This window comes from Staurois parvus, unplaced genomic scaffold (genome assembly GCF_062004578.1).
Source record: "Staurois parvus isolate SC_StPar_1 unplaced genomic scaffold, SC_StPar_1.0 ptg000267l, whole genome shotgun sequence".
Taxonomy (NCBI): Eukaryota; Metazoa; Chordata; class Amphibia; order Anura; family Ranidae; genus Staurois; species Staurois parvus.
In genome coordinates, this window is record NW_028318063.1 from 469,830 (window position 1) to 492,953 (window position 23,124).

At 42.5% G+C, this 23,124-nt stretch overlaps 1 protein-coding gene across 2 annotated transcripts; it reads right to left on the minus strand.

Moving 5' to 3' along the window:
* Positions 1–60: 60 nt before the first annotated feature.
* Positions 61–22,874, minus strand: LOC149459227 (uncharacterized). Of its 2 annotated transcripts, XM_089681438.1 has the most exons (5): positions 22,767–22,874; positions 16,112–16,205; positions 13,562–13,688; positions 9,713–9,799; positions 61–3,270 (listed from the first exon to the last, which is right to left on the minus strand). In XM_089681438.1, the coding sequence occupies exons 2-5, from the start codon at positions 16,202–16,204 to the stop codon at positions 1,406–1,408; spliced, it is 2,172 nt and encodes a 723-aa protein (XP_089537564.1). In that variant the 5' UTR covers position 16,205; positions 22,767–22,874; the 3' UTR covers positions 61–1,405. The 2 variants fall into 2 exon arrangements, with proteins under 2 accessions (XP_089537564.1, XP_089537565.1); XM_089681439.1 differs by lacking the exons at positions 13,562–13,688; positions 16,112–16,205; positions 22,767–22,874 and adding an exon at positions 13,089–13,311.
* Positions 22,875–23,124: the final 250 nt, after the last annotated feature.

The window sequence follows — 23,124 nt, forward strand, 5'->3', positions numbered from 1 at the left end:
ATTCTGTCCGAACAAGAGTCTAGTAAACATCCCGGGTAGGATAAAACTTGAAACACAAAATCATAAATTATAATTTAATAAATAATCATAAAAATATAATAATAATACATTTAATTCAATAATATAATCAAACCAAAAACACTGAAATTTGAAATAGAGCGCCAAGTTCGCACATCGCTGAGCTCAGTCGCAAAATCGTTTTCAGTGTCTGATGACGAATTTCCCCATGAATCATTATCACTCAATTCTGCAAGTGGTTCTGATTTACTATCGCTGTTCTCTAGCTGGTCTAAAACCGCTTTTGACCTAAAGGGACGCTTTTTGGACACCATGGACTTTTCTCAGTTTCCAGGCAGAGAGAACAATAAAATGCAGGCAGGGCACAGGACAAAATGTATGTGAAATGCTTTGAAACAGTAATGTTTTACTATGTGAATTTAGTTTATTAGAAAATGTCAGTTTTTAAATTTTTCAAATTTCCCGCAGGTTCCGGCCCCCGTACATCCTGACACTGGCAGGGACCGGAACACGGAAGACGGATGCCAGCATCGGCCGGAGGAGATGGACAGGGACGCTGCAGGGGGGACATCGCGTAAGCGAAGGACAAGGTAAGCGCTGCAGGGAATCCCTGATCAACACTACATGGTATTCCCGAGTGTAGCTCGGGGTTACCGCTTTTGGTACTGAAACTTTACCCCGAGCTATACTCGGGAATACCGCCAGGGAGGTTAATGAACGATTAAGAGAAGCCAGCGGTAACCTTTTAAAGGATAGTAATTAAAGAAATACAGTATGTATTCTCAAATCTTCAAAAGCATGACATTAAAGCCTAAGTGCACCCAAATTCACAAACAGAAAAATCAGCAAATCAGAAAAGGGACATAACTTACAGCCGTACTACAGCTTCTATGAATGGAACACAATCTAAAAATGGAGAACAGGTGGATGATTGATATACCTGCCCTTTCCATTCATAGATCTTGTTTCAATCAAAGAAGCTGTAGCGTGGCTTCTATGAATGGAGATGCTGGGCAGAAAGGGCAGGCATAGTCATGTTCTCTCTTGTATTAACACCCGCTGCACCAGTAGATTTTGGTGGTGGTGGTGGGGGAGGGAGATACAAGACAAAGTAGGACATGTCTTTTGTGCTTATTCCTCTCAGTTATATCCTGCATGTTTATTTTTCTTTCCGCAATTTTGGCTGCACTTAACCTTTAATTTTAATACAGACTGCACTGAACCTCCTTTTGTACTGCAGTCCTAATGAAGGCTTTATTATGGGACCTAAGGGGAATGCAGTCCACTTTTGTTTTTTTCCTATTTATTTTGCTGCTGTATATTACAATGATAAATAATTATTACGAGGTAACTGAAAATTAGACAAGAAAACAGTTTAATTCCAAAACTATTCATATGCATGACGTTTTTGTTGGTGTTTTAGAAGCTGAGGTCTCTGGGCAAAAGCCCGCGGGCACTTAGTACATTTGTACGGCCGCTCACCAGTGTGCTTGCGTTTATGTAAAACAAGATGGGTACTATGCTTGAAGGCCATCCCACACTCCCCACATGGGTAAGGACGTTCTCCTGTGTGAGTTCTTTGATGAGTGATAAGGTGGGAACTAGTAGAAAAGCCCTTCCCGCATTCTATGCAAGCATACGGTTTTATGCCTGTATGAGTTCTCTGGTGTGTGATAAGACTGGAACTTTGAGTAAAACTTTTCCCACAGTCTCCACATACATAGGGCTTCTCTCCGGTGTGAGTTCTCAGGTGGACAATAAGGTAGGTACTTATGCTAAAGGTCTTGCCACATTCCGAGCAAGAAAACGGCTTAAGTCCAGTGTGAATTCTCTGATGTTTGAGTAATGATCCAGATTCAGTAAAGCCCTTACCACAGTAAGAACAGATACAGGGTCTCTCAACCGCATGAGCTCTCTCATGTCTCTTTAGGCTGCAGCGTTGAGTGAAACACTTATCACACTTTGAACAAACATAGATAGAAATGCCAGTATGGACCATCTGATGTTTCACTAGCGTTTGTTTTTGACTATAGCTTTTACCACATTCAGTACAACTGTAACGGCCACACTTTGGCTGGATTTTTTCATAGCTTGAACTCTTTTGCAAGCTTTTGTGAGGTTTAAGTTCTCTCACTTCAGCTTCATCATCATAAAACATGCTGTACGCCACCGCACCTCTATCTCTGAAGTTGTACTGACGGTTGGGGGACAGACAGCCATTTTTATCAGAGGATGTTTTTGTACTGTTTTCTAGGTCCCCTGTGAAGTGTACTTGTTTCCCTGTCAATATTTCAGGTGTTAAAAAAGATGTATGTAGCTTTTCCTTCTTGAATCTGGGGGCATCTACAATTTTGTCACGACTAGACTTCCTCCGCAAGCTCTTTTGAGGTTTAAGTTCTCTCACTTCATCTTCATAAGACAAGGTGCACGGTTGGATTTTGCTACAGCGTACTTTGCCATAGCTTGATTTCTTTTGTAAGCTCTTGTGAGGTTTAAGTTTTCTCACTTCATCTTTATCATCATAAGACATGGTGTGCTCCACAGCAAGTCTGTCTCTGAAGTTATACCGGCGATTCAGGGGCAGACTCCCATTTCCACTGGACGATGTTTCTGTACTGTTTTCTAGGTCACCTGTTAAGTGTATTTCTTGCCCTATAAATGCTCTAGGTTTTAAAGATGTAAGTAGCTCTTCTAGGTTAGATTTTGGGGCATCTATGATATTACAATAGCTTGGCTTCTTCTGCAAGTTTGTGCGTGGTTTAAGTTCTTTAACTTTCTCTTCATCATCACAAAACATGGTGTACTCCACTGCAGCTCTGTCTCGGAAGTTGTACTGACGTTGGGGGACAAGGCTCCTATTGTCTTTAGGGGAGGTTTTTGTAATGTGTTCTGGGAGACCTTTAAAGTGACCTTCTTCCAGTGTTGATTCCTTAGGGGTTGACAAAGAGATATGTAGCTCTTCTGTGTTGAATTTTGGGGCATAGACAATTTTGCCAAATCTCGACTTCCTCTGCAAGCGTTTTTGAGGTTTAAGTTCTCTCACTTCCTCTACATCATCATAAAACATAGTGTACTCCACGGCAACTCGGTCTCTGAAGTTGTACTGGCGTCTGGCTCGTAGACTCACATTTTCATTAGAGGAAGGTTTTGTACCATTTTCTAGGTCACCTTTTAAATGCAGTTGTGCCATGGCCAATTCTTCAGGTGTTAACAGAGATGTATAGAGCTCTTCTGTGCTGAAATTATGGGCACCTGAAAAAGACATACAAAAAGTGAGTACCTGTCCAACTTAAACAAAATATTAGTCTACATATAAGCACCAGAAAAAAAATGGGTAAAAGGCTACACCCTAATAAAGGGCAAGCATGGATTTTATAGTCTTTTTTTTTGCAGAGTTTCAAGGACAGCTGAGAGGCATATGCATAGTATACAGACTGCTCTAGATGTCCAAAAGAAGTCAAAGTGTGGGGTGGTAATCAGCCACCAACTGATTTAAGAAGAGTTTGGAAAACCGTCTGCAATGCAGACATATATGTATGTGAAGGACCAATGCCTGAATCAAGATCAAAGCCCTCTGCAAGACATGGAACTGCCACAAACAAAGGTTGGAGTACAGAGGATCATCCTGGTGCTCTAGACCAAGACAGAGAAATCACCTCCAAGGGAGAGGACTTTAGCTGATGGAAGGGGAGCCTGAACCAGTGAGAGACCATGAGAACCAATCAACGATCCAATCAAAAGAGGTGGTCAAAAAATTAAAACCCCTGGGACAAACCCTAGGAGAAACAGGTCCCTAGAAGGAACTTTGGACAAACACTCATGATTCACGGAAAGGAGTTTCCACGATGAACAAGGACTGCCTGGTCGGGTAACCAATCTCCCAGTAAGACAATGGTATGTGATCCCAGTAAAAGCCTAATATCCCAACGGATAAATAAAAGATCCCTGAGACTGAGGGCACCAAACCTCAAGTCAGACAGACTGAAAGAGGGCATAGAGTGAGGGCATAAAGTGAGTGAAAGGCACCCTTACAAGGGTAGGCAAGGATGACGGCATACTACAACCCATGCTGGTGCTCAAAAACACCAGAACTGTAGAAGGATGAGCAGAATCTATCCATCCAACTGGAGTTGTTTTTGGCGTCTGAAAGACTCTGCAAACCAAGAATCATCTAACCTGCCTGGGACCAAGGGAGCACTATTAGCCAAAAAGCAATCCAGCCATACTGCTAGGCACAATCATCTGATCATAGACAGGATGGAGGAAGGATTCCAAAGAAACTGCATCAAGAGGCTGCGCATCAGCCACCATAGCAGGACCTATTTCACCCCCAACTTCAGCTCTTTTGGCTGTACTTTCCTGTGGATCACAGGAGTGCAAATTCATTCTGCACTCCTGTGAGCCGTTTTCAGCTGAAAGCAGGCTGAATCCCACTGTTGGCTGACATACCTCAGCTGGTCCATGCTGGGGAAAGATCCTGACTTTAAAGCTGGGATCCACCCTAGAATCTGAAGCGACACCTGGCTCAGCAAGCCGCTGAGAGCCTGAGCCAGCGGCACCTTCCCCCTCCACAACCCAGCACTCCCGTGAGCATGGGGGGCAGAGCTGACAGTGGTGACTGACAGTCTAGAACCTCTACTCAGACTGGCTGTTCTCTCACTTAGAGCTGCAGGGGACAGACGCAGCATTGGACAGATACTACATCCACCCAGGTCAGGTGTGTATAATTGGGGGGGGGGGGGGGGGGGGGGACGACACAATTATCTTTTAAGTTTGTGTTACTTGAGTGATGTCCATTGGAGAACAAATCAGGATACATGACAGAGAGGGAACAGTGTGTTCTTGCAAGAGCTTTTGTTCCACATGTCCTATGAAATGGGAATTAATCCAGCAGTGAGGGAGAGGCAGCTTAACTCTCAGTAAAATCCAGAAAAGTCAGAAAATCTTAAACCTGTTTGGTAGTATGCCTGTTAAAGTGGATCAATGGTGCATCAGTGGAAAGAGACCACCTATTTATAAACTCCCTCTCAAAGAAAAGATCCAAGACATTTTAGGTGGATTCTTCAGAGTGTTTCTATTCCTCATGAAGGATTGACTAGCAAGTGTAGTGGACAGGTCTTTGAAACTTGAGGCCTGGAAACACAGGCTAATCCTCCAGATGCAGGGTTTATGTATTGCACCGATAAGGTTTGAAACAACCCTTTGTATTTCTGAGTCAAAAACAGCCTCTTCAGGGGTAGACTGTAGGTAGACTGAATCCGAGTCAGATTAAAAAGGGGCCAAAGGCTCAGCCTGATTTAGCGGCTCAGGAGGGTCAGAGACAGTCTCTGCAGGGGATGGACCTAGAGCCTCCGTGTGCAGATTGCTTATGTTCCCCAGTATCTAAGCAAAGGCAGCCAGAAATTCCAAAGTGGCCATGAAAATCACTGTAGACATGGAGCAGGCTGAAGTAGACTCATATAAGGATGATCCTTTGTTAATAGTAGTCCTAGGTTCAGGATTATGGGCATTGACTCCTTCTGGGGATACTAGATAAATGCCACTAGCGTAATATGGGCTGAGATCACCCACAGCAGTGGGACTGTCCTCTGTGTGTTTTAGCAAAGACAGCTTGTATCTGCACAGTGGTAACACAACTAGGCCCAATTTGAGGCAACACCTCAGGTAATCACAAACCGGGGCAGCTTGTGCTGGTAGGGATTTCAGGCAGCTGGAGATGACCATGTCATTGTATGTATGCACAAAGGGTTCAACATTGTGATGCAGGAGCAGTAGCAGGAAGATGCTTCCTCTAGGCTAAATGATGGAAGAGCACAGAACACAGAGCAGTGTGCAGGACTCTACTGAACGGATGATGTCAGCACTCAATCTCTCAGCCTTAACCCTTACTGCTGTAGTACTGGCGGTGGCAGAGAAGTCAAAACAATGTAAATAGTGAGGTAGATTCCAGTGCTTCATCCAACCAGTCTAACTCAAAAGGTAAATCTTAAGAGACAGGATCACACCTAAGGCTGTGCCATGGCCCTGAACCCAGAAAGTGCATCTTACACAGTACACTAAGGTCTTGAAAACGCCACAATGCAGAGCCAGTGCCTGAAGGTCACATTCCAGGCTAGTCCCACACATTCAGTGCAGCAGGGTCTAGGTACAGTCTACAAAGTTATTACTGAGGAAATAGATCCAGATAGCAGCCATATAGAGCCCAGCTCAAGCAGCAGTGCAGCAGGGATTCCTAATTATCCACTTGCCCTCCAGAGGATTTACACTGCTTCCTGACCAGGTCTTTTGTTGTGATACAGTGTTGCGTTACTATAGCTGACTATTGGGCGGTCATGCAACGCAATGAAATTTATGCCCTTTTTTCCCCACAAATATTTATAATAAATTTCTTCATAAAATTTAGGACAAAATGTATTCTGTTACATGTCTTTGCTAAAAAAAAAAATCCCAATTTGTGTAAATTTTATTGGTTTACGTGAGAGTTATAGCGTCTACAAACGGCAGTATACATACCAGAATTTTTATTTTTATTTTACTAGTAATGGTGGCAATCAGCAACTTATTGCAGGACTGCAGTGGGCATTCTGACACTGAGGGAGAACTGACTGCCACTGACATCTGGTGACACTAATACAAAGATCAGAGCTAATAAAAAGCACTGACACTGTACTTATGACACTAGGCAGGAAGAAGTTAACAACTGGGGTGATCAAATGGTTAACTGTGTGCTGTGTGTGTTTTATTAGTGAAACAAGCTGCTTTGTATTGCTCTGCTGTGCAGAGCAATACAAAGCAGCTTGTTCGTGCTGACAGGGGAGAGATCGGTATTGCTTACATACAGACCTCTCCCCTCCGCCGACAATCACCGAGTCCTGGCTGAGAATTGGCGGCCTGGACCCAGTTATTGACATGCCGAGGAGCCAATAGCGGCGCGGGTAGGGAGCGCGCGCACCCCCTACCCTGAAATACTTAACCACGTGTAAATACGCGATTATGCACATCCTTACCACCCTGTAGCAGTACTTCTGCTATAGGGCAGTCAGGAAGCGGTTAAAGTCAAAGACGAAAAGCAACCAATCACAAACTGAAGATAGCTAACCAAATAATGGACTTTTTTCCACAGAGCAAAAGAAAAGGCATCCAATCTCCTCTAGCAAAAAACTGAGGCATGCTGGGTATAGGATGGGTTATACAGGGCCCGGCTTACAACTTTTCCTGTAGGCGACAGTATAACCCGTCCTGTGCCACCAATTGACAATAGCAAAATAGACAACGTGCAGAAATTGCCCTGTTTTTACAGGTAAGTTTAGCCTCAGAGTATTGGATATGCAAAAAAGCTATCAAACATTTTGTGTTTTTTTTTTCTAACATGCCTCTTACTGCTTCTTTTTACATTATTTTAATTTAAAAAGGTAGACATTAGATGCAGAAGTATCCTTGTAACCATGGAAGTTGCTGAGTAGCCAACACCATCTCTTTAGTACCACACACATGATATCTTGCTGCCATAGGCAATAAAGTCTATCAGTCCTCATGCACACTTGACGTTTTTACAGCTACTGTTTTTGGCTTTTGATGTTTTTTTCTACAGCCAGTAACCCCCCCCCCCAGCATGTTATCCTATGTGTCCATGCACACAGACTGTAATCAGCGTTTTTTGGCTGGGACGCTTTTTGGCTGGAAAAAAACTCAGGACTAGTGGGTTTCTAGAGGAGTTTATTAGCTGTAAAAACGCAGTAAAACAACACAAACCAGCGTTTTTGGATGTTTTTTAGATTTTTTTTGAGGGGGGGGGGCACTAAAAATGCAAACACGGAAAAACGCAGCTAAACGCTAATGCAAAAACGCACGTTTTTAAACGTGACTTTACACAGCTAACGTTACCAGCATTATCAAAACGCCCCGTGTGCATGGAGCCTCAAGGTGAACTAGGAAACCATTATGTCTGAGCTTTAAGTACCTACATGATAATAAAAAAATTACTACACGAACGAAATGAAAACGAGAAGCGCACCAACCTTGCGCATTACCTCAGTAACCAAAATGTATTAATTATAAAAATATACTCACAAACAGCGAATAAAATCAGGCATGTAAGTCCTCAAAGGGACTTGAAGACAGCGCGAATCCCATCAAGGGGATGGATATTCAGTACAGCTGACACGTTTCGAAGGGTGTCCCTTCTTCATCAGAGCTAACTGAACTGAGAATGCTCACTCCTCCTATATGTACCCAAGGACTGAAATTAAGCCCTCCCCTCTGCGCTTCTCGTTTTCATTTCGTTCTGCAGTATTGGTCGGGCTTCCCCAGCCTTGTTTGGAGCCGCACAACCCTACATGCTTTGGTGGTCGATTTTTCCAGGTCTGATTCCATCCATTCGCCACCCGTCTGGGTCCTAGAGCGCAGGAGAATTTGTTTTTAATAAAGAAATGACACCAGCTTCCTTGCTGCCACAATGGTTATCAGGATTCTGCTAAGTCAAGGCAAATAAGAACATTAACTAAGTTTTATTTTTAATGAGAATTTCCAGGCAATACCTGTAAACATATGATCTTTTATTATTATTACTATTATACAGGACTTATATAGCGCCGACAGTTTGCTCAGCGCTTTACATTATGGAGGGAGACAGTACAGTAACAATTATATGACCTATAGGCCTTAATTTACTGTTATAAAATAGCATGTACCCTCCACGAGCACAGCTCATGTACACCTCTCTCCCCTAAACAAAGGGGCAAGGATACTCAATCTTCTGACTGTAGGAAAAAACAGATGAGTTTTTTTTTTTTCTAAATCATCTCTCCTTCCCCAGCCTTCTGCATGGACAGTAAAGAGCAGAATGTTGATCAGATCTTCCCAGTGTTATACAAACAGCACTGCGCAAATCAATACAATTCATCTTAGCTCCAGATCCTAATTGTCCATGTTGTACTTCGGGAATTAAACTAAGCTGATGTAAATACATAAATCGGATACGTATACTAACTGTATTTGTAAAATCAAGTTCTAGCTGAGCAAGGAAGATGGAGAAACCAGCACTCAGGTTTGAAGAGCGCAAGTGGTATCTTTAATTTTTTTTCTCCTTTATGCAGAAGAGTAAAATAAGACGGTTTGTATTTTTGATATGCAAAGCTGGAGATGGGTTTAAACGGTTTTAATCAACTGATGACTAGATTAATGGGGACTGGATAAATAGGAAAACTATGCCAGGAGTTCTTAAAAGCCACTCCCAATCCTGTATGCAGCTCTTGGAATTTAAGCCAAATATCCTTGGATAGATTTTAAATGGACCTTCAGATAGAAAACCATATGGGGAAAAAAAAAAAATGTTTCTTCCTTTGCAACATTAGAGTTGATACATGGTGACATGTTTTCTCTGAATGTAAATAAAACGCATACAACTCTAAGGGCTCTTGCACAGGTAAAAACAGAGTGTTGTGGCGCCTGGGAGCCAAAGCTGCAGCACAATTTTGGCCATAGACATGTATTACAGAATATATTGCACCATCTATTCATCTGTAATTTGCTAGCAATCGCATTTACACATGCACAAGTGTATTTTTCCAAATGTAAAATTTAGCATTTAGAAAAATATGCCCATACAGACGCAAATGCTGGCAATTATGCGTGTCTAGTGGTACACATACGTGTATTTTGTGCAAGAGACCCAATATATATACTGTAAACTCACCTTGTGAATGTTTTTTCAGTTCTGTAATGTACAGATCTTGACCTTGCTCAATTTTCGATATTAAAGTTGGTTTCTCATTCTGGTATCCTAAAGTAAAAACAGAAGTTTTTGTAACCAAAACTGTGAAGATAAAGCAAAACCTCAAATGTGGGTAAACTGGGATTATTAATGATACTTATGAGAAAAATGAAGTGATTCTTCTGGATAACAATGTATGTTATAGCCGGACATGTGAACCCCATGTGTTAGTGAGTGGCAGCTGCAGGGGAGAGAAAAGAGCACCAACAATGGCTGGGAATTCTGACATCACTTATCGGCCCCCATTTCTCAGCCGTTGTTGGTACTCCCTCCTCTCCCCTGCAGCAGCCTCTGACGGACACAGAGGAGCAGGAGCTAAGGATCAGGTGACCAGACTGGAGCAAACTTAAAATACGTAAGTATACCCATTTTTTATCATACAGATTTCGAAGCATAGGTAGCAGGAGAGGGAGGGAACATTTTTAAACCTAGTTAGTGCTAGGTAGGAATTCTACTTTAACCCCTTTTGATCTACCAGAATAAACAAAATATGTCATCACCAACAGTAAATCCCATATTTCTGTACTCAAAACTTAAAGTGGTTGTAAAGCCTAAACATTTTTTACCTTAATGCATTCCCTGCATTAAGGTAAAAAATATTTCAGTGTGTATACCGTCGTCTCACTCCCATCCCTTATACTTACCCGAGTCCAATTTCAATCCAGAGCAGTCCCCGTCTGCAGCGGCTTTTTTCTCCCCGCTTTCACAGGCTTTGAGGAGAGCAGCGGGAGCCGCTGTCAGTTAAATCCAGTGACAAGGGAGTGGGGGTTGAGCCTCGCTGTCTGTGTCTATGGCTGCAGGCAGCACTACCCAGGATTAAACCCACAAGTGTGCAAACATAGGAGCATCTTCCTATGGTGGAACACCGAGAAGAGGAACAGCCAAGAGCGCCAGTGGGGAAACCCAGAAGAGGAAGATCGGGGCTGCGCTGTGCAATTCTATTGCACAAAGCAGGTAAGTATAACTGTTAGTATGTCTGTTATTTAACCACTTGCCTACTGGTGACTTTCACCCCCTTCCTGCCCAGGCCAATTTTCAGCTTTCAGCGCTGTTGCACTTTGAATGACAATTGCGCGGTCATGCAACACTGTACCCATATTACATTTTAATTGTTTTTTTGAGACAGAAAGAGCTTTCTTTTGGTGGTATTTAATCACCACTAAGTTATTTTTTGATAAACAAACCAAAAACTGCAAATTTTGAAAAAAAAAAGTTTTTTTCTTAGTTTCTGTTATAAAAGTTTGCAAATGAGTAATTTTTCTCCTTCACTGATGTGCGCTAATGAGGCTGCAGTGATGGGCACTGATAGGCTGCACTGATGGGCTTTGACAGGTGTCACTGGTGGGCATTCACAGACATCGCTGATGGGCACTGAAAGGCAGTACTCATATATGGCACTGATAGGTGGCACTGATCAGCGTGACAACTCGTGAGGAGAGAAATGCTGATAACCAGCATTTCTTTATTTACATGCGATCAGCTGTGATTGGACACAGCTGATCACATGACATAGCCGAAGTCATCGGCTCTTTCCACTGATCAGTGATCCGCTGTGTCCCAGGGACACAGCGCACCACCAATCGCAGCGCTGCGACCCGCCGGGGGTGTGCACGTGCGGTTAGAGTGGGAGGACGTTATATGATGTCCTCCTAGAACAAAAGAACCACCTTGCACCCGTAATTTCCTTAGATGGTGGGCGGGAGACGGTTAAAAAAAAAAAAAAATAGTAAACTTTACAATTACTTTAATTAGTAAGAAGCCAGAGGTCTCTGAAACAGAACAGCCAAGGCTGAATCTGTCCTTTTATGGTGCTTAGACTAAACTAAAAGACAGACAGTTCCATGGTCCACTTTCTAGGGGGAAAGTTGCTCCCCATGCACCAAGCAAAGTAGGTCTTCAGGTGCATATATTTTTTGAGAAATCAATTTTCTAGATTTAGGAGCATAGGGTTGACTGAACCTGACAGGTCCCAGTCCCTCAAGATCGTTGCCTCAACAGACATGCTGTCAAAGCCAGTGACTGAGTTGCTCTCCATGCATCAAGCAAAATAGGTCTTCAGGTGCGATAGTATATATTTTGAGAAATCAAATTCCTAGATTTGGGGGGGTAGGGATGACTGAATCTGAGTGTCTGCCATGGGATTGAGTAGGTTTGAATACCACATCCTTCTGGGCCAATTCGGTGCTATAAGGGTTACTGCAGTACCTTCCAGCTTGATCCTGGGTAGTACGCGAGGAAGAAGCTGGAGTGGCAGAAAGGCATAGATCAGGCTGAACTGATCTCACCGAGTCACCAGTGTGTCCACTGTAAAGGTCCAAGGGTCCCTGGACCTGAGAACCTGTTACTATGGTGACACTGAACTACTTTGATGAAAGTACCAAGCTGGCCCAAACAAACTATTTCCATCACTAAACAGTTACAGTGGATATGCTGTATAAACTGTAAGTTGCCTCTGGTAAATAAACATACAGCGCAGTGTTCCAGCAGCAGGACCTGAACTTCCAGTCCCACTCCCAGGGCAAAATCGAGTTGGGCAGAGTGCTACTCACACATTCTGAGGAACTTTGTATTTCATGAATGAATACAAAGCCTGGCAAACAAAGAGTGGCTGAGGTGGACTGATGATGTTACAAAATCTGCCTCAACCAATCAGAGAAAGCTTTGTATTCATTCCCAGAATACAAAAACTTCCTCTGAAAGGCTGAGTATTAATTTATTTTATTTTTATTCGTTTCAGGTACTTCTATAGCGCCATCAATTTATGCAGCGCTTTACATATATATTGTACATTCACATCAGTCCCTAACTCACATTCATATACAAAGGCCAATTTAGACAGGATCCAATTAACCTACCAGCATGTCTTTGGAGTGTGGGAGGATACCGGAGTACCCAGGGGAAACCCACACAGGCACAGGGAGAACATGCAAACTCCAGGAACGAGGTGCCGTGGCTGAGATTCGAACCAACAACCCTAGTACTGCCAGGTGGAAGTGCTAACCATTTAGCCACTGTGCTGCCGAGTAGAGCTCAGCCTGGCTCGATTTTGCTCCTGGAGCAGGACAGGATGTTCTACCTGCTGGCAGAACACAACAATGTATACTGTATGTAGGTGAAGCTACATACTATAAAGTTTATACAGCATATACAGCCACTGTTTAGAGAAGGAAACAGTCCATTTGGACCAGTCCAAACTATTAAAAGTGGAACATTAGGCAATAAATAAAAAGTGGCAAACAGGAAGGATTTTTAATGCAGGAGAGACATGGTTGACCTGTTCTGCAATAAAATTACCTACCTGCGCCCACACGCGCAGTTCACTGTAGAGGTTTGGCAATGCCTAAGCAGATGGAACTCCTGCACATGTGCGCGAGTGACGTCATCTCCACTCAGCTAATGAAAGTGGCTGGCGTTTGATACCTGGAAGCTTGCTGCTTGAAGATGTCAGTGCCTGGCAGGGAGCTCCAGGATGTTGCATCGCTGGAGCCAAGGTGAATGTAGTTCTACTTTAAAGAAACATGGAAATCCGCTATAGCCCTTTGACTGCTAACAGAAAAACAAACAACAGGAAACTCATTTGTGGATGTGCCATGCTTGTAACCCAAGCTGCTGCCATTTTTGGGAAAGAGGGGAAAATAGTACAAAAAGCAGTAAATTGACCATTAACAATTTTTTCAAAAGCTAATAAATACTTGTAACTGCTTAGACAAAAGTTTATTTCTCTCTTTGGAGTAAGTATGTGGCTATTACAGATGAAATCATTCAACCTACCCAGAGAGTGGATTGTTTGGTAATTTTCTAGCATTACTTGACGATAGAGGTCAATTTGGTCGGCTTCTAGATATCGCCATTCTTCCTCTGAGAAATACACAGCCACGTCTTCAAAATCTGTAGGGGGCTAAAAATCACCAAGAGTAATTGTATAACATGCAATATTTCTACAAATTGAGCTGTACCACATTATGGCACTTTTATCAATGTTTGTCATCAAATGATTGCCACCATGCTTGTGCACACACATATTATCAGATATGTCTGAGGACGGACAAATTACATATTTCCTATAGAACCACAGTACAAGAGGAAAGCAAAGTGCAGTCCCTTCCTGTCCACAGCTAATAAAAGATAGATGACCTCATGAGACAAGCTTTTCCACATTATGGCAAATGTCAATGTCTGTAGTCAAATGTCTGCCGCTACACTTGTGCGCACTCACATTTCCAGAAATGTATGCAAATTCTCCACCCATGCTATAATGCAGTTAATAATTATAATAATTATAATTACTGTGGAGGGAATTAAGGGCACGCAAGCAGAATTGTTCCAAACTGGGTAATATGGCAATGAGTAATGAACAAATCAGTATTACCCAATATCTCATTTAAAAATCTGTTTCCCTCTGCCTCTTGCTGCCAATGTAATGAGAGACAATCTCGGCTTTCTAGCCTCTAAATATTTGGAGCTCTAGGAATTAGAACTGGAAAGGACAGCAGGGCATAGGTAAAAGGTGTTAATTACGCTTACATAGGTGTAGTCCTTTTTGAGTTATGACTCTCCATAAACTGTGCAGGGAGCCCAACAGCACTTGCAAATTGCAGCCTCTTAGATTTCCATTGCAGCAACTAAATTATAAAATTGCAGGGCCAAGAAGTAGAAAGCACACAGACCGGAAGCATTAGGCTACCAGTACTGCTGTACTCCAGGTATAGTTTTCAGAGAGCTATACCTGGGACAGACAACATGGAAACAAAATGTCAAAAAATAATTAATGTAATTAAAGTCAAAAACATATACAAAATAAAACATTCATACAGCTATGTATTAAAGAATATATCAATAAATGTAATGGTTTTCTACAACTAGTCTAGGTACCTGAATCTGATATGAATTCAGCATCTTGCAATACCTGTACAACATCCCTCAGTCTAGGACTGCGGGGAGCAGTACTGGGAGCCAAATAGATGCAAGACAATCACAAAACATGCCGATAGGAGGTGAGACCAGAGAGAGCAGAGACTAAACTGAATAAAAATTGCAAACCAAGGACTCTCTAGTTCATCAATTTAGTAAGCTTTGATCAATTTTAATTTTGTCAAAACAATTGGCTGTGGACAAATTTTGTTGCAATCACTTTTGATCAAAGATCTCTGTGTGTTGGAGAACATATATTTAAGATCAATTAAATGATCAACTTTAATAGATTGTTTTCATTTTTTACTGACAAATCATAGTTTCCGTTTATATTTTCAGTTGATACCAAAAGAACAGTACTGTGTGTGTATTGCCACCTTAACGCTTTACACTTACCTTCTGCTGTCTTTTCCAAATGTTTTTCCTGGAGCTCCACTTAATTATTAAAGTCTCCCAACCAAAATGACTATGGTAAATTTAAAAAAATGTAGGCGATGAGATCAACATTTTTATCAGTAGGTTTCTTTATCTTATGAGGTGTAGCTATAGGTGGTAATAAAATTGGAAAGTCTGAAAAGAAAAAATAAATCTGTTCCTGAGTAACAGGATGCAACCTGACATTAATCCACCAATATCCACAAATCAATACCCATCCATGATACATAGCAGGAAAGTTTGCCATACACTTTACAACCTGACTATACAATCATGGTATAATCTTCTTTATATTTACCAAAGCTAATTAATATAAAGAACCAACCTATGCTATCCAATTAATTTGTGTCTTCTTAGGAAGCCCCTTCCTACAAAAGGTTGATAGTAGGGTAACACAGCTGCTAAGTGGTTAGCACTTCTGCCCAACAGCACTAAGGTCATAGTTTGAATCCCAACCTCAGCCCTACCTGCATGGAGTTTGCATATTCCGCTGTGTCTGCGTGGGTTTCCTCCCACACTCCAAAGACATGCTGGTAGGTTAATTGGATCCTGTCTAAATTGGCCCTAGTATGTACAGTACATGTATGAATGTAAGTTAGGGACTTTGAATTGTAAGCTCCTTGAGGGCAGTGATTGATGTGAATGTGTAATACATATATAGTGTTGTCAATTTACACAGCACTTTACACAAGTGCCTGAAATAAATAAGTAGATCTAAAGGAGAAGTGAAGAGAAAGAAAGCTTTTATTATGTGTGGTAAATTATATGCACAGAAATCAATAGCAACCATAACAACAGCTCATGAGTGCAAGGAGTTGGAATATATATATATATATATATATATATATATATATATATATATATATATATATATATATATATATATATATATATATATATATATATATATATATATATATATACACACACACACACACACACACATACACACACTTAAATATAAAATTTTATAACCTGCAAATATGTTTTCTTTCTTTTTGCAGCAAACCCCTGGCGAAGCACTTTTGTCTTCTTTCTCTTCACTCTTGTTGTCTTTAATCTCGGCATTCTGGAGAAATAAACACACATTATTTATTTTTGTAAGAATGTCATTTTTTTAAAATGTGTAATTCAAAAAGTGAAAGCCGACCCCCAACCCCCCCATTGTTACATAGTTAGTCTGGCTGAAAAAACACATAAGTCCATCCAGTTCAACCATTTAAAAAAAGTTATATCCTATACCCACAGTTGATCTAGAGGAAGGCAAAAACACCCAGCAAAGCATGATCCAATTTGCTCCTGCTGGGAAAAAATTCCTTCCTGATCCCCCGAGAGGCAATCGGATATTCCCTGGATCAACTTTACCTATAAATGTTATATCCAGTTATATTCTGTGTATCTAAGAAAGAATCCAGGACTTTTTTAAAGCAATCCACTGAGCTGGCCAGAACCAACTCTTGAGGGAGTCTATTCCACATTTTCAGAGCTCTTACTGTGAAGAAACCTTTCCGTGTTTGGAGATTCAATGTCTTCCTCCAGACGTAAAGAGTGCCCCTTGTCCTCTGTGATGACATCAGGGTGAATAGCTCTACACCGAGTTCACTATATGAACCACTGATGTATTTATACATGTTAATCATATCCTCCCTCGATCTCCTCTTCTCAAGAAAGAATAAATTCAGTTCCTCTAATCTTTCCTCATAGCTGAGCTCCTCCATGCCTTTTTACAGTTTGGTTGATGAAATAATTCTTGTAGTGCTTCATCTCTGCATATTTATAAGGTGATCACATTTTTAATTCTTCAGCCGATTCCTAACAGCCAATCAGGATCTAGCTCAGAAGCAGATGCTTCATATTTAAAGCCAAACTCCACTTTTCCTCCAACCTCTGATCTCCCCTTTATTCTTGCCATCTTTTTTCCTGCAGTGTTCTGGGTATTCCATCGATGCCATGGGTGCTTCCTCTTTTTCCCCTGGCAGAAGTGGTAGGCGGTCTTTATTATTGGATGGCACGAGTACATGTACTACACTGTGCAGGAGTACTGTGAGCCCATGCCAGCATGATGAAGAGCCCCCAGGGGGCATGTTTATGACAGTGTTGGCTCACACAATGTGCACTGCATAATGCTAGGCATCATTCAACATGGAAGACTGGTGGCAAGTAGCAGCATGCATTGATCTGTCATCGACTCTTTACCTTGTGATCATTGTTAACCAATCACAGCCATCACAAGTGTAAACATCTAAAACATATGTGAACAGTCATTATACTTGTTTCTCTGGTAGCCAGTGCTTGATACCACCTCTCCATTGCCTGTGCAGCCAGCACCATGTCCCTATCCTCAGACCACAAAGCAATAAGCCACAGCAACCGACCGGGGACACAGGCATCTAACACTCCCAGAAGTGTTGAATGCTGAAGACAATTACAGGTGTTGCAGTGCTGGAATGAAGGAGAAGGACGACACATAGGTCGCAAGAAAAGCGAGTATATTGGCCATAATCTTGCAGGGACCAGACAGTTTGATTCTTTTAAAACACACATTCATGGGAGAATAAATGTTGGTCATTGAAGCTGTAAGCAATGGAGGAAAATGTCTGTGCATCTTATAGAGTGAATATGGAGTGGCCGGCCGGTACTCCCATCGCAGACACCGCCGTGTTAGAATACCGGGTCGGCTGCTCGGCTTTGCTGTGAAGAAGCCGCTCCTCCATCCTGCGGTGTCCTGCTTCCATCCGCCATCTTCTCTCCCTCACGCCGGCATCTTCAGTGTGGGCACCCGGCTGTGACAGCTTGCGGCTTCACAGCCGGGTGCCCACTGAGCATGTGCGAGAAGCGCTGCACTTTGTGAATGGCCCCGTTGTCTTGCGGGACCTGTCCCACAAGACTATGGGGAGAGAGGAGAGGAAGGACAACTCCGCGGAACGAGAGGGCAGAATAGATTAGCGCTGTGCACAGCATCTCTTCTCCCCTCGCTTTCTCTTAACACAGGGACTCTAGCAGCAGCAGGAACCATTGGCTCTTGCTGTTGTCAATCAATAGGGTGGTGGGGTAAGTCCCACTGTGTGTATCTATGGAGCACGGCTCCGTAGACACACAGGTCGAGAGTGAGCACGCAGCATTTGTCCCCATAGCAAACGGCTTGCTATGGGGACACACAAAAAAGAGGAGGAGCCAGATCACCAGTGGGAGACCCAAGAAAAGGAGGATTGGGGCCACTCTGTGCAATACCAGTGCATATATAACATGTTTATTGCATAAAAAAAACGTGCAGCGCTAATCAGTAAATTAAGGTGCAAAATTATTCCAAATGACTAAAAAGACAATGAAGCCACCACAATGTAAATGTGCATTAAGAAAAATCCACAGAAGCCTCCTCTTTCTTAATGCACATTTACATTGTGCATCTGGTGAGTGCACAATCTCTCTACATTGCTTGGAACATCACTGCGGATTTTAAAGGGGAACACTATATATAGACTATCAATAAGTTTTTTGGTTGCAATACGGAACATTTGTTTACATTATTTTAGAATCATTTTGTGACTGCTTCATTGTCTTTTTAGTCATTTGGAATAATTTTGCACCTTAATTTACTGATTAGCGCTGCACATTTTTTTATGCGTTTTCCACAAGGCTTTATTTGGTTTCCTTGAGTGTCTAGCTGCTTACCCATAAGAGCGCTCACTTTTATTGTTTTCGTATAACATGTTTATCATTTTAATTTAAAAAAATTTTGCCTTTAGTAACATTTTAACCACTTGCCTACTGACATTCCTCTCTTACATGTAAAAACTATCTTTAAAAACTATTTTTTTTTTTTGTTAGAAAATTACTTAGAATCCCCATACATTTTTTAAACAAAAGCCTTAGAGAATAAATGTATCGGTGTTGCAATTTTTTATGTCGCAGGGTATTGCACAGTGGTTTTTCTGAAGATATACACTTTAACCATTTGATGACCGCCCCATAGCAGATATACTGCTACAGGGCGGCCACGCTGAGCAGAATCACGTACATAAACGTGATTGTGTACTTTCTGGTCACAAGTGCGCGTGTGCGCTGCTTCTGCTGTGATTGGTCACAGAAAAAGACGATCAGTGGGTGCCGGCAAATGTATGATTGCCGGCACCCGCCGAACGTCCAGGAAACTGACAAAACACAGCTATGTCTATGTAAACAAGGCAGAGCTGTGTCCTGTCAACGGCAATGTGCTGGATTCTCTTTCCCTGCAAGCATGGAATAAAATCCAGCACATTACCTAGTGAAAACACCTCACACAGTAAACATGACACACAGCTAAGCACACAGTTAACCCCTTGATCACCCTAGATGTTTAACCCCTTCCCAGCCAGTGTCATTAGTACAGTGTCAGTGCATATTTTTAGCACTGACCACTGTTTTAGTTTCACTGGTTCCTACAAAGTGCTAGTTAGCGTCCGACTGTCCGTCACAATATCGCAGTCCCTCTGTAAGTTGCTGATCATCGCCATTACTAGTATAAAAAAATAAAATAAAAATTCCAGTATACATATAGTTTGTAGACACTACAACTTTTACTCAAACCAATCAATATACAGTTATTGTGATTTTTCTTTACCAAAAATATGTGGCAGAATACATATTGGCCTAAGTTTATGAAGCAACTTGATTTTTTAAATGTTTTATTGGATATGTTTTATGCAGAAAGTAAAAAATAATGTTTTTGTAAATTTTTGGTCTTTTTTTGGTTTATAGTGCAAAAAATAAAAACCCAGAGGTGATTAAATGCCACCAAAAGAAAGCTCTATTTGTGGGGAAAAAAATGACATATTTCATTAATGAACTGCATTGCATGACCGCGCAATTGTCAGTTAAAATAATGTAGTGCTGTATCGCAAAAAATGGTCTGGTCAGGATGGGAGGTAAATCTTTCGGAGGTCAAGTGGTTAATGAATTTTAGTAAACACAATATAATACCAATTGTTTTGGTAAAATATAAAAGATGATATTACACTGAGTAAATAGATACTACAGTATTTTAAAGTATCCATAGGCAACGCTTTAAAAGCCTTTACAGGTCACCAGTTTAAAGTCACAAAGGAGGTCCGGTAGTAGAACTATTCTCTCATTTTCGGGACAAGCTTCACACGATGCAATTTGCCATGCAACAGTTGAAGCAAAACTGCACATTTTTTTAGGGGGCTTTGAATATAATGGCACCTGAACTTCTGTTTTCACAGCAATCCTGACGCGATCCAAAAGTGCCCAGGTGTGAATCGAGCTGCCCTGGTTCACACATGCGATTCTGGATACGTTTTCAAACTCACAGATACGCATGACAAGCTAGATATTTAATGTCTGTTGAAGTGGTTCACACAGATGCAATCCACAGGCATTGTTTTTTGAGTGCCATTATGAAAAGGGTCCTGTGCGAGTTTGTAGCAGTGCGTTCCAGACTCAAAAGTGATAGCATAGAGTGGTTTGTGTAGATAAGTGTTCATGTAGGGGTGCTATTGACAGGAGTTTTTGGATTGAAGTCAACGGGAGGCGGTTTTGCACTGAAGTCAACGGGAGGTGGTTTTGCATTGAAGTCAACAGGAGGCGGTTTTGCACTGAAGTCAACGGGAGGCGGTTTTGCACTGAAGTCAACAGGGAGGCAATTTTGGACTGAAGTCAAACGAGAGGCAATTTTGGACTGAAGTCAACGGGGAGGCAATTTTGGACTGAAGTCAACGGGGAGGCAATTTTGGACTGAAGTCAAACGAGAGGCAATTTTGGACTGAAGTCAAACGAGAGGCAATTTTGGACTGAAGTCAAACGAGAGGCAATTTTGGACTGAAGTCAAACGAGAGGCAATTTTGGACTGAAGTCAAACGAGAGGCAATTTTGGACTGAAGTCAAACGAGAGGCAATTTTGGACTGAAGTCAAACGAGAGGCAATTTTGGACTGAAGTCAAACGAGAGGCAATTTTGAACTGAAGTCAATGGGAGGTGTTTTTATACTTAAGTCAAAGAGAGGAGTCTTTGCATAGAAGTCAATGGGACACGATTATGCATAGCAGTCAATAGGAGGCAGTGTGTGAATGCAGGCACCAGGATGCAATTTCTAGTTGCCATGGCGACCTGATGCCTGGGATTTGTCAAGCTTTTTTTTTCCCATCACATAAGGGACAAAAAGTCCCGCGTGATGATGTTTGGTGACAGGTTCTCTTTACTGAGACATCCAGAGTCTTTCAGACCCCTGTACTCCATTGGATGTAATACAGTGCACATCGCACTGCATTACATTTTTTCCCAGCCTCGATGGCCGAGAACGTCATAACGTCACTTCCAAGTCAGGAAAAGAAGGGGAGGGGAGCGGATGTGTCTGCTCTCCTCCCTCCCCTCTAGCCACTGGCACTCGCTGACCTAGTCCCGAGCCTGCAGATGGGCAAGTGGAGCCTGGGAAACATAGGGGGCAGGAGGAAGGTTCATACATGCAGGGGAGAAGAGGCTGGCACTGTAGTTGGCTGTGTGAAAGCAATTGGGCAAAATAGTTTTGTGCTTAAATGTAACTTTACATTTTTACAATAAAAAAAAAAAAGGTTCTCTTTATTGAGATATCCAGAGTCTTTTAGACTGCTGTACTCCACTGGATGTAATACAGTGCACATCGCACTGCATTACATTTTTTCCCAGCTTCGATAGCCGGGAAATCTGTCAACGGGAACCCGGATGTGACGTCATAACATCACATCCAGGTCAGGACAAGAAGGGGAGGGAGGTGGATTTGTCTGCTCTCCTCCCTCCCCTCTAGCCACCGACACTCGCTGAACTAGTCCCGAGCCTGCAGATGGGTAAGTGGAGCCTGAAAGACATAGGGGGCGGGGCGGCAAGTTTGTACATGCAGGGGAGAAGAGGCTGGCACTGTAGTGGGCTGTATGGAAGCAATCTGGCAGCAGCGCAGCCACCTGAATGCTTCCACCTGACAGGTGAACCCTGCTGCTTGCCCTCAGCTGTGCTAAAGGTTAAATAAAACTACCTGCCCCGCACCTGGAATTACATGTCCCGGGCGATATAAATTCAACATCCCTGATTTATTTGTATTATATAATTATATGTGTGTATATTACATTATTATATGTTATGTATTATATAACATAACAAATGTAAAAATATAAACACACAAAAAGTAAATATTTTTCTATATTACATTATTATTGTATGTTTATAAAATGTTATGTTTATGTTTATAAAACAAATGCCTATGTATCTCTATAGTATGTATGTTACGGGATACTGTCAGTAATTTTTTGCATACTGACCCCCCCCCCCCCCCCCCCCAAAAAAAAAACTGAAATAATGAACCCTCTCCCATGGAAGGTGACAATGGGCTCTTCCAGGATATAGCCCTCCAGCACAGCTGAGCTGTCATTGCACAGAACAAAGCTGGGGGGCAGAGGAGAGCCCGGAGCCCACCACCCCTGGGGGGGGGACCAATAAGGGAAGACATCCATCCTGAGAACCAGATTCCAGCCTGGGGCGGTCAGTCCCCGGCCACACACCGGAGAACATGACAACAGACTCGGAGGTCAGGGCGCTCTATACGCGGACTATCCAGCTGTGTACACCGGGAGGAGGAATGGACGGAGCGCTCCTCTCACCATACCTGAGAGCCTCTACGACACGGCGAATCTGCTTCCTGGGATGGGAGGATAGAGCTCTGCACCGACACCTCTCCCAGCTCTGGTGGACCGGAAGTGACGGGAGGCTCGGCCTAAATCTCTGCTCCTTAGCTCAACCAATCACAGCCCTGGACGGGGAACTAGGCATTCCAGGGTTGGAGAATCACTCCGGGATTAGTGGTTCCCATGGCAACTGTTATCTCCTTCCTTATCACACTCCTCGGTACACGGAGAGCTGTGTGGGCGGGGCGAAGATGATCGATCTTCTTGGGGAATGGAGGCCGAGCTGAGCGACCCAGAAAACTGCGTTGTGTACAGTTGTGTTCTGTGCAGGAAGGCCTC

Excerpts from the sequence above, each read along its gene's own strand:
- LOC149459227 (XM_089681438.1), bottom strand. The coding sequence starts at position 16,204 with ATGCCGAGATTAAAGACAACAAGAGTGAAGAGAAAGAAGACAAAAGTG. Across the intron at positions 13,689-16,111 it reads GAAAGAAAACATATTTGCAG|CCCCCTACAGATTTTGAAGA; the intron begins GTTATAAAATTT and ends GGTGATTTTTAG. Across the intron at positions 9,800-13,561 it reads CCAAACAATCCACTCTCTGG|GATACCAGAATGAGAAACCA; the intron begins GTAGGTTGAATG and ends TTTTTACTTTAG.